Source organism: Artemia sp. Qi Xiang Cuo, chromosome 9 (assembly GCF_049724085.1).
Source record: "Artemia sp. Qi Xiang Cuo chromosome 9, ASM4972408v1, whole genome shotgun sequence".
In the NCBI taxonomy this organism is placed as follows: domain Eukaryota; kingdom Metazoa; phylum Arthropoda; class Branchiopoda; order Anostraca; family Artemiidae; genus Artemia; species Artemia sp. Qi Xiang Cuo.
Window position 1 is genome coordinate 71,529,302 of NC_142802.1, and position 12,080 is coordinate 71,541,381.

At 35.8% G+C, this 12,080-nt stretch overlaps 2 protein-coding genes across 2 annotated transcripts in view; one reads left to right on the forward strand and one right to left on the reverse strand.

The window, feature by feature from the left end:
* Positions 1-2,447, forward strand: part of LOC148949000 (uncharacterized) — a 42,996-nt gene extending 40,549 nt beyond the window's left edge. The window contains exon 3 of the mRNA XM_089094170.1: positions 2,254-2,447. Coding sequence (XP_088950296.1) covers positions 2,254-2,447 — 194 coding nt within the window. The remainder of the gene's footprint in view (positions 1-2,253) is intronic.
* Positions 2,448-9,589: 7,142 nt separating this feature from the next.
* Snx1 (sorting nexin 1) overlaps positions 9,590-12,080 on the reverse strand; it is a 122,374-nt gene continuing 119,883 nt past the window's right edge. Inside the window, 1 exon segment of the mRNA XM_089094857.1 lies at positions 9,590-9,722. Within this exon segment, the coding sequence (XP_088950983.1) occupies positions 9,672-9,722 (51 nt within the window). The 3' untranslated portion in view covers positions 9,590-9,671.

A 12,080-nucleotide genomic window follows, 5' to 3' on the forward strand; every position in this document is an offset into this window, starting at 1 on the left:
CATACATTTCAAGTAATTTGATACCACGGGATACACCCTCATTCTATTTCATTCCTTACTTTTTAAGTTTTTGACTAAAAAGGAATAGGCGAACTTTTCTTGTTTTAGTAAGGAAAGATTTGTACCTGTCAAATCAAGTTATGGAATCAAGAACTTTCATTTCTTAACTTCGTTCAATAGAAACAAAACCATTCCTTAATAAAACAAGAAAATTTTGCCCATTCCTTTTTAGTTAATTAAAGCTAAAAAAAATTCCCTAGTAAAACATAGAAAGTGAGAAATAAAGCGGAATGAGGCTTTCTGAATAAAAGGGGGCCCTGGTATCCAGGGACGGATCCAGGATTTTTCAGGGGGGGAGGGGCTACAAAATAGGTTGATCCGATAAAAAAAAATTAGGGGGGGGGGGCAAAATAGGTTGATCCGATAAACTTGCGCTAGGAGCAAATTTAATTAACAAAAACGTTAGTTAATTAAGTAAATTAAACTACTTTAGAATATGCTAGGAGGGAGCGCCCGCCCTGGATCATTCACTGCTGGTATCCGATGACTATTCAAAGGTATCGAGAAGTTGGATAAGGGTAAAAGTTGTTTGGCTTGGTTCATATCATCCCTTTCTGTCGGCATATAACTATTTTTATTTTCATTGTAGTTTTCTACAGATCAATCTTAAGCACAAACCGATTTTGTTGGAACTGCAGTCTTGGATTTCTGATATGGGTCGTTGAGTCAATCAGTGAAACATCGAGTCGTTAGGTGGATAAACAAAATTATATTTTATGAATAAGAACTAGCTGAAGGTTTATTTCTTTGACTGTTTTTGTTCCTTTTTTTTAGTTTCCGTCACTACTTCAAAAGGACAAATAAGAGGTTTTGTTCACAAGATTGTTGTCTAATTATTTATAAGTAAAAGAAAAGAGTATTTTGATCAATTATATTTGCTTGAGGTACTATAGCAGTAGGGTTCAAACCAGGTGACAAAAAAATCACTAGATTTTAGTGATTTTCTGTTGATTTAGTGATTTTCTTCAATAACCAAGTGATTTATGTGCAAATATAGTGATTTTTTTGTATAGGCAATATAAAAAATAACTAGAAATAGTGATAAATCACTCGGGGTGGCAATCCTGTATAGCAACCATTGAATAGGCTGTTTTGTTTCTTCAGTTATCGGTCGACAAAAATTCAACTTCAATCCTCGACACATCAGTCTGAAGCTTCGATCAAATTTTGTTTGGATCTCTAATCGGGATCTCAAGTCAACTTGAACCCTTGGCATACCAGACTAAAGCTTCGAACAGGTTTTGTTGGGATTTCTGTCTTGGAATTCTAATGCGGATTGCTTGTTGCTTCAAACGAGAAAAAGATAAGCTCTATTCACCTAAGTGTCGCATACCTCGTTTATTAATAATTAAATTTGATTCCCTTTTTTAAAATATGTGAAGTGTTTCGACTTTATTAAACTATTTCTGCTTTTATTTCGGACAAGCATTTTCTTTCAGAATTACAATCTACAGGGGAAACAAACACATTTTGTTTATGTCGGAATTATTTAAGATTGTTAATGTAATTTGGCTATTTATACACCTTTGTAACTTTCCAGCCGTCGTTTCAAAAGGTGAAATAATAAGTTTTATTCACAAAATTGTCGTCCAAATAGTTAATAAACTAAAGAAATCGGACTGGTCGTATGTTTGGTATAGGGACTGCAATAATCATAGGGTGATTTTTTTATGCTAAGTCATTAAGGTTAACTGCTAGATGTGGTGCAATGATGGGGTCAGAGGTAGAAGCAATTACCCTAGTTGCTCACATTTTAGGATTCATATTCCAAAACCCAACAAGATATTTTAATATTTTTGAGATAAAAAATTTGAATACTGTCCTTTTTACTGCTCTCATCAGTAATGATAACCAATTGCAATCCGCAATTAACAATAATAATACACCTCATGCCTAGGCGCCTGTTCAAAATGTATACCCATCGCAAAAATAGGACTACGAACAAGCAGACTGGAGATGATAAAGCAACAAGAATACTTAAAAAATAAATGAAGGGGATTTTAAGTCCCATGAACGTAGTTTGTTAAAGCCACATATGCTTAGAAATCATAAAAATCATATACAAGATCATAAAATACCATGCTTAAAGATTATAATCTTGATTTTTTTTTTTGTTCCTTTTTTTTATTGTGGGAAATTTATGTCCATTAGCCGTTTAGGAAAAGCTAACCCGTTTTCATTCTTATGTTTCAGGATTTGATCAATCGAACAAACTAGCAAATGAGACAATAAGGCTGAAACGAGGAAAGCGACAAGCAGGAGACTCGACGCAGGAAATTTTCTCGGCTTATGTCGGTGCAATTTTCTACACATTTCCAATTTTACAATTCAGTATTCCTTTTGGAGGCCCAGTAAAACTCCTAGGAATAAGCTTGTATGAAAACTGAGCATAATTTAGTTTTAAATAAATCGTTAGAATTTTTTTGTAATTAATTTTGCCACTGTCAAATAGTAATATTCATGAGGAATAGAAAACAAAAATACAAAGAATAATATCTAAGGAAAAAGCCGAATCGGTATATCAAGCGTCAAACATCTGACTAGAGGAACAAATAAACTTTCAAATGGGGATAAATTAATTTATTTAGACAGTAAAAAAAAACAGGTACAAAAATCCAGATATTTCAATCACACATACAGCGACCATCTTCAGTAGAAATTCTAAAATAATAAAATTGAAACGAGCATATTTATATACAAAAAAATAAATAACTTTTCAGGTCATTCCGTGTCATATTTTGTGAATGACCCGAAAAATTATTTATTTTGTTGCATATAAATATGCTCGTTTCAATTTTATTATTTTAGTATTTGTATTGAAGACGGTCGCTGTATGTGTGATCGAAATATCTGGACTTTTGTACGTTTTTTCATTGTCTAAATAAATGGATTTATCCCCATTTGAAAGTTTATTTGTTCGTCATAGAACGGCAGTGTGTTCTAATAAAACAACACCTAATTAAAGGTGTTACGTCGAAAATCTGACTTGAGAGAGGACTATAGAGATCGGAAACACAATAGAGGCCGAATTCCGCAAATTTACAGGTCAGATTTCACCGTTAACCCGGTGTCATGCTAATTTCTAGATTGGAATAAAAGAATAAATAGTGATAACTAGTGAGAATCTGGACTCTGTTTTCTATCTCTACGGCGAAAACAACTATAGTAGCTGTACAACAGAAATTAGGTGTCTTTCTTCCTGTTCTTCTATTTATTTCCAATTTAACCATTAAGTAACCGTTTTGTGAGGCCTAATAAAACTTCTAGGAACCAGCCTGTATGAAAAATGAAATATTTAGCTTAAATAAATTGTTTCGTAATAATTTTGCCTCTGCAAATAGTAATATTTTTCAGGATTAAATAAAAAATCAAAGAAGAATACCGGAGAAAAAGCAAAGAAGAGACACACCAAACGTCAAACACCTGACTCGAGCGGGGATAACTGCAGTGTTTGTAGAGCAGAAATTATTTTTGTCTTTCCAATAATCCAGTTCAGTGTACCATTTGGATTCTTCAAACCGTTAAGAAGAATAGAATAGAGCTAGTCTAAAACATTACATGTTGCAATTTGAAGTACTAAAAATAGTCAAAGGACTGCAAAGCTTGAACATATGGCTTGAGTGGTTAGATCACATATCCAGTTAATTCGTCCTCGACATCCAATTAAATTCGTCCTCGATATCAAGTTAAACTCGTCCTCGATATTCAGCTAAACTAGTCCTAGATATCCAGTTAAACTCGTCCTCGATATCCAGTTAAACTCGTCTCCTCGATATCCAATAAAGCTCGTCCTCGATACCCAGTTAAACCCATCCTCGAAATCCAGTTAAACTCTTCCTCGATATCCAGTTAGACTCGTCCTCGATATCCAGTTAAACTCGTCCTCGATATCCAGTTAAACTCGTCTCCTCGATATCCAATAAAGCTCGTCCTCGATACCCAGTTAAACCCGTCCTCGATATCCAGTAAAACTCGTCCTCGATATCCAGTTAAACTCGTCCTCGACATCCAGTTAAACTCGTCGTCGATATCCAGTTAAACTCGTCTCCTCGATATCCAGTTAAGCTCGTCCTCGATACCCAGTTAAACCCGACCTCGATATCCAGTTAAACTCGTCCTCGATATCCAGTTAAACTCGTCCTCGATATCCAGTTAAACTCGCCCTCGATATCCACTTAAACTCGTCTCCTCGTTATCCAGTTAAGCTCGTCCTCGATATCCAGTTAAACCCGTCCTCGATATCCAGTTAAACTCATCCTCGATATCCAGTTAAACTCGTCCTCGATATCCAGTTAAACTCGTCCTGAATAATTAAGAAGAGTCGTAAATTAACTATTTACACCGAATTGGATGAATATGACGAAAAAAAGAATCAAAAGAAGCTAACGGGGTGCGGCCAATACAGAAAATCCAAAACAACAAGGCATCAAGACTTTGGATCTTTGCCAGTAATCCATTTGTCAGATTGTGAGGCAAAAGTTTTAGAGGAGCTTAGAAGCATTTCTTTTTAAAGTATCTATGACCATATTTTTCAATGGTTCTAAAGCTTATTAAATAAAAAAAACAAGTTTTTTAAACTGAAAGTAAGGAGCGACATTAAAACTTAAAACGAACAAAAATTATTCCGTATATGAAAGGGGCTGTCCCCTCCTCAACGCCTCGCTCTTTACGCTAAAGTTTTTTATTGTTTTAAAAAATAAAGTTGTGAGACAGAGTCAAACTTTATCGTAAAGAGCGAGGCGTTGAGGAGGGGACAGCCCCTTTCATATAGGGAATAATTTTTGTTCGTTTTAAGTTTTAATGTCGCTCCTTACTTTCAGTTTAAAAAACTTGTTTTTTTTATTTAATTACTGATCGTTTTTTAGTTAATGCAGCTTTTATTTGCATAAAAATTTTACTTTTCTTTTGCTAAATGGATGTCTTTACAAATTAACTTACGTAACTAACTTCTATATTCGTATATTTTTCTTCTGGCAAAAAATACAAAGTTGCAGATTTTTGCAGATATGAGCTTGAAACCTATGTAATAGGGTTTTCTGATACGCTGAATCTGACGGTGTGATTTTCATTAAAATTCTTTCACTTGTAGGGGATGTTTCCCCCTCTTTAAAAAATCGAGTAAATTTTCTCAGGCTCGTAGCCTTTGATGAGTAATACTAAACTTAATAAAATGTATATATTTAGGATCAGCATTATAAACACATTCTTTTGATACATTTATTGACATCAAAATTCCGTTTTTAAAAGTTTCGATTACTATTGAGCCGTATCGCTTGTTTTTTTATTGTTTTTTTATTACGTATATGTTAATACGTATATGAAGGGGTTCTCCCCATAGTCAATACCACGCTCTTTACGTTAAAAGTTAAAAACAAATTTGATTCACAAACCCCTGAATCACAAAGGCCGTTTAATTAGAATAGATAGCTCTTTTGAAAGTACTAAAAAAACTGTAGCGTAAAGACAGAGGTATTGACTTGGGGGATAACCCCCTAACATACTTTATAATTTCTGTTAGTTTTAAGTTATAATATTCATTATTACATTTCATTTTAAAAAAATTTTTTTTTTTTATTTAATTTCTGCTCGTTTTTTAAATAATTCTTGGAAATCCGGCGCCCCTTCATAGAAATGTCCCTGACCCCAAAGAAACATCCTCTACGGAAATATTCTCCAGAGTAACTCCCTCCTCTAGCCCCCCCCCTCCAGAAAAAATCCTTCCTGAAAATGGTTGTATACTTCCCAATAACCAATAAATAATGCTGGCAAGTCCGGCGCCCCCTTCATGGCAATTTCCCTTCCCCCATTAAAACTTCCTTCATAAACAGATCCTCCAACATAACCACCGACCCCCCCTTACCACCCCCTAACAGAAAAAAACCCACCTGAAAACTTCTGTATACTTCTCAAAAAACAATACTAAAAGTTAATATTGGGTAAAGTTCATAAATTTTAGCCCACTCTCTGGGAACTTTGGGGGATTAAGTCATCCTAAAAGACATATTTATCATATTTTCGACCATGCTGAACAAAATGGCTATCTCAAAATTTTGATTGGGTGACTTTGGGAAAAAAATAAGCGTGGGAGGGGGCCTCGTTGCCCTCCATTTTTTTTGGGCACTTAAAAAGGGCACTAGAACTCTTAATTTCCGTTCCAATGAGCCCTCCCACGATATTCTAGGACCACTGGGTCGATACGATCACCCCTGGGGAAAAAAACCAAAAAAACAAACAAACAAACAAACAAATAAACACGCATCCGTGATCTTTCTTCTGGCAAAAAATGGAAAATTCCACATTTTTGTAGATAGGAGCTTGAAACCTCTACAGTAGGGTTCTCTGATACGCTGAATATGATGGTGTGATTTTCATTAAGGTTCTATAACTGTTAGGGGGTCTTTCCCCTTTTTTCGAAAATCAGCCAAATTTTCTCAGGCACGTAACTTTTGATGGGTAAGATTAAACTTAATGAAACTTATATATTTGAAATCAGAATTAAAATCTGATTCTTTTGATGTATCTATTGGTATCAAAATCCCGTTTTTTAGAGTTTCGGTTACCATTGAGCCGGGTCGCTCCTTACTTACAGTTCGTTACCACGAACTGTTTGATAAGCAAAATTTCCAACGTCCTTAAGCAACTACACACCGACTTTACTCAGTAACAGGAGTTACGAAAAGCCAATTATAGTTCGAGGGTAAGACTCGAAGGTATATTATTATTGTACATTACATAATAAACAATATAATCTATATTATTATCATAGTTTGTTATTATATAACAATATCTAATTAAAACAATAACATCTATAATTAGTGATATAGTTTGGAAAAAGTCAACCATAGTTCGAGGTTAAAACGGTGAGAGTAGCTTTGATTATACAGGGTAAACACGAGAAGTTGACAGTCGTTCAACTACAGTCAACTAATCTCCGATGTCAGAAGATACTCTAAAACTAGATATGGGGTCATCGGAAGTTTTAATCTCTTAATCATTAATTTCGATAGCTGCTAGAATTAAGTAATGCAACTTTGTGTGAGGTTTATTAGAGGCCAGATTTAATGACATTGATGAAAGGGACAAGTCCCGAATAATTTCCTATGTTCTGCTCATCCCAAATATAAAATTTTTCCCTTTTTGATAAACTGCCCTTAAATACTAGCCTAACTAAGTGAACGTTAAATGCTCAACTTATCTTTATAAAATTGCTTGTGTTACGAGTTTCTAAGTGAAGAGCAAAGCATTTATCCTTTTTGTCCTCATTAGGAAATTTATGTATAAGCAAAATAATATACTTATACATATTATATAATTATACATATATACATATATAATATGTTCCGTCAACAATACTACATCAGAAATGACAAAACATACTATATATGTGCTTTTATTTTCAATATGTTTATTCTTCGTGTCACATGGTCAAATAAGTTTTTGAATTTGGCTATCTGAGTTTTGCACCAGTACCGAAGCCCGGTGAACATTAAATGCTGAGTTGATCTTAATAAACCGGTTAGTGTGGGAGACGTTTTAGTAAAAAGCCAAGCCTTTATTATTTTTATCCTGCTGATGAATAGTATTTATAAATGGAATTATATGCAACACGCAATTTCTTGAAATCATGAAGAATCACTATACAATTTCATGGAATGGCCTTATAATTTTGTAGAATCATGGATTTTGTAGTGGAATCTAATTAAACTGTGGAATTACACATGGAGAATCGGATATTTTCCATTAAATCGCCACAGAGTCTATCATATGATAAAAAAACCATAAAAAACCGAAGCTTATACTCTTTTGTCTTGGCTGAAATAAATGGCCCTTCTTTATAATATTTTTAGAGGAAAAATATCTTACTCCCTTCCCCCAAACCTAAAATTGCAAGTCTCCTAGACCCTACCCCCTCCCGTTTTAAACTCTTTTCTGAAGGTTTCAACCCGATTGCCCAGCCATCAGTTATAGATGGTATAAGTCCTTGTGATGATTGGAAACCAACTGGACTTCAGTTATAAAAGTGCTCTGGAGAAATATTGACTTCAGCTACTCGTTATATAATCTCGCGTCATTGGCTAGGTCTTATAATCACTTTCCAGTTATGCAAAGTAAGATTTTGGTAGGAGACGATGAGTTTTGGTTCAGGTTAGTTCAAGATCAGGCCTAATCGCGAAATCTGATTAAAGTAATCACTCCTGAAAAATTCCCAATGTGTTTTTTTTCCGAATGTAATTTTCACCAGAACATAAACAACTAGGCGTGAACACAAAGATTAATTTACTTGACAAGCTTACATGATTAGCCCCCTTCAGGGAACTTCCTTTGCAAGGAAAATTTTATATTGATTGTTTTCTAAACGTAAGTTCTAATCTTATCTTTATTTTTAAGTTATGATTTCAGAAACCCATAGTAAAAAAAAGGAAAAATTAAATTTCGGCAAGAAACAAATGCAATGGACAGGGGGAGGCGGTTAACCTTCCTACGCTTTACTTTAGATTTCACACTACGTTCTGTGTAGTTCGGGATTCAGTAGGGAGGAGTACAAAACCCTTAAATTAGGAAACATTAATTTGAGTTTTCAGTTACACTTATAAGAATAAGTAGAAAAAGGAGAGAAACATCAAACAAAAACAACAAGAAAAAACAAGGGATTTTATAGTTATAAAGTTTAAAATCGAAACTGAATTTTTTTGTCTTATAACATGTCAATAAGTAACCCGCACCCACAAATAGCAACGCTAGTACTACCCGTTTGGTTGGATTCAAACCAAAGTATAATCACCTACGGAACAAGTACTGACAAAACCTATCCTCTCCACACAAAAAAGTGACCCTTTGTATACCTATGCGAACCTGGCAACTAAAAACCGTAGTTACACAATTCATCCCGGTCACTCATCGCCTGAATCACGCTCTAGCATAATTATTGGCCGGAGCAAAGTACTTTGGCTCGGAGGGATTAAGTAGTGCAACATTTTGCGTCTAGAGGCGCTGAGGTACGCGGGGTCACTTTTGGAGAGTTTTGTCAGTACTTGTTCCGTAGGTGATTATACTTTGCTATGACAAATTTCCGGGTAACTCTTCACCTGAATCACGCTCTAGCATAATTATTGGCCGGAGCAAAGTACTTTGGCTCGGAGGGATTAAGTAGTACAAAATTTTGCGTCTAGAGGCGCTGAGGTACGCGGGGTCACTTTTGGAGTTTTGTCAGTACTTGTTCCGTAGGTGATTATACTTTGGATTCAAACACTGGTTAGTCAGAAAAACTTGAAAGGGTTCCACGTTATATAATATTACGTTCGGTATTATCAACATGGTAACAACCATATGAATTTATTGGTTTATATATAATAAACCATATAACAACCATATGAATTAACCATATGAAGTTGTTAATTACATACAACTCTTTTCAAACATCTCAAACAAATAGGAACACGACTTTTAAGAGAAAAATAGCAATAAAAGCACAACTGCGAAAGAATTAAACCATATTTTTGTGGGTCCTAAATAACCAGCAACGTGCGCATTTACATCTTGTTAGTTTATATGAATAACAAATTTCAAATCAACCAGCTCACGATTGGAATGTTGCCAAGAAATGAACACATTTATTCGATTTGCTTCACTTGGATTGCATAGTCTTCCCACTGCTTCACAAGCTAAAAAAAAGAAAATTTTGAACGATGAGAGAGAGAGAGAGAGAGAGAGAGAGAGAGAGAGAGAGAGAGAGAGAGAGAGAGAGAGAGAGAGAGAGAGAGAGAGAGAGAGAGAGAGAGAGAGAGAGAGAGAGAGAGAGAGAGAGAGAGAGAGAGAGAGAGAGAGAGAGAGAGAGAGAGAGAGAGAGAGAGAGAGAGAGAGAGAGAGAGAGAGAGAGAGAGAGAGAGAGAGAGAGAGAGAGAGAGAGAGAGAGAGAGAGAGAGAGAGAGAGAGAGAGAGAGAGAGAGAGAGAGAGAGAGAGAGAGAGAGAGAGAGAGAGAGAGAGAGAGAGAGAGAGAGAGAGAGAGAGAGAGAGAGAGAGAGAGAGAGAGAGAGAGAGAGAGAGAGAGAGAGAGAGAGAGAGAGAGAGAGAGAGAGAGAGAGAGAGAGAGAGAGAGAGAGAGAGAGAGAGAGAGAGAGAGAGAGAGAGAGAGAGAGAGAGAGAGAGAGAGAGAGAGAGAGAGAGAGAGAGAGAGAGAGAGAGAGAGAGAGAGAGAGAGAGAGAGAGAGAGAGAGAGAGAGAGAGAGAGAGAGAGAGAGAGAGAGAGAGAGAGAGAGAGAGAGAGAGAGAGAGAGAGAGAGAGAGAGAGAGAGAGAGAGAGAGAGAGAGAGAGAGAGAGAGAGAGAGAGAGTGAGATCGGTATATTATCAGGCTAAGAAGCTTAATAAAAAACTAAAAAAAACCCAATACCTGGGCTTGCCCAGTAAACTCCATAAATACTATAATATCCATGGCTACATCCATTTAACAATGCTTAAAGACAAAAATTGGATTCACAAAAATAGACATAATGCAAATGCTTCCAAACTACATGAGAGATAATTTTAGAAAAAAGATAGAGGTAATCAAACATCTCAATCTATCATGCAATAGTTCTAATCAGTCCGCGGGCTTAGCCATTCATCACAAACACCCTTAACAATCATACTCCATACAGTAGGCAAAACATTGCCCACAGAAAATTCATATCATGTAGTTAATGTCAATGCTCTTTTAAACTGACTTCTAATTCTAGCACTATAACATTGGATAACAGTTACGAAAACGTAAACAAATCAATGAGGTGCCACGGAATTTAGTATATCAACATAAACTGTATCTTTTAAGAGGTGATGTTATCTTCTCCTACGTTGAACAGAAGTTATAACCTAGGATTCAGAACAGTATGAACATGAACCACAGAATTTCGCAGAGCACACAGCAGCTTAACATAAAAACTAAAAGTATTACAAAGAAAATAAAAATCTGGGTCGGTTGATGAATCGTATAATAGTCGTGAGGCACTACTACTACTAACAACTCACCGCAGTACCATGCCGCCTTGGGCCAACACAGCTACGCACACTCCTCCTTTACCCCAATCTATTCAAAGCCTCCCTTTTTACACCAGCCCACGAAGTTCCCATTTCCTTTAAATCTTTCTTTATGACGTCCTCCCACCCCAAACGGGGACGGCCTGCTTTCCGTTTGGCCCTAGACGGTTGGCCAAAAGAACAATCTTTGGCAATATGGCATTCTTCATCCACACAACGTGCCCTAGCCATCTCAATCTCTTATTCGCTATAGCTTTAGAGAGTGGTATTGAGTAACATTTTTTGTACAGCCTATGTTTTAATATACGATCAGTCAGCTAGGTACCCAGAATAATCCTTAGGGAATTTTTCCGGAAAACATCTAGAAAATCTTAATCTGCTTTTCGGAGTGCCCATGCTTCAGAGCCATATTTGACCACTGTCATCACTGTAGCTTCTAATATCCTAATCTGACACACAGCCTTCTTAAGGCGATACGGTACTTTAAATTTGTACCAGAGATTCAGTTTTAATGAAACTTTCAGTATCAGAAAGTAGTGACTTTTGTTTTTTTTTGATTAAATGGAGCAGAAATTTCTTTTTTAATTTAGGAAAAGACAATACCTAAAAAGATCTAGAATACCTGGTAGGAAAAAGTTAAAAATCAGCTCAAAGGAATTATCATTTGAACAATCTGGTAACTGTGGGAATTTCCTGTGGTGTCACTCACTCTGATTGACAAGCTCGTCGATAAAAGGGAATTAAAATTTCATTGCCTTTTGAGCCAAATTTCACAGCCAAGCAAAAATTATTAACGTCTCTTGATGATGATTACTCCCATAGAAGAATCTGTAAATGGGCCCTTTGTCTTTGTAGAGGGAAGCCGACGCTGAGGCTCACAAAATGGTTTTTAAGACACCGTAGTATCTTAAAAAACCAGTACATTCTTGCAACCATTCAACGAATACGCTCTTTGTGCTTCACAAAACAATTTTAAGTTTTGTTTTAAGAGTCGAATGGTAAATAAA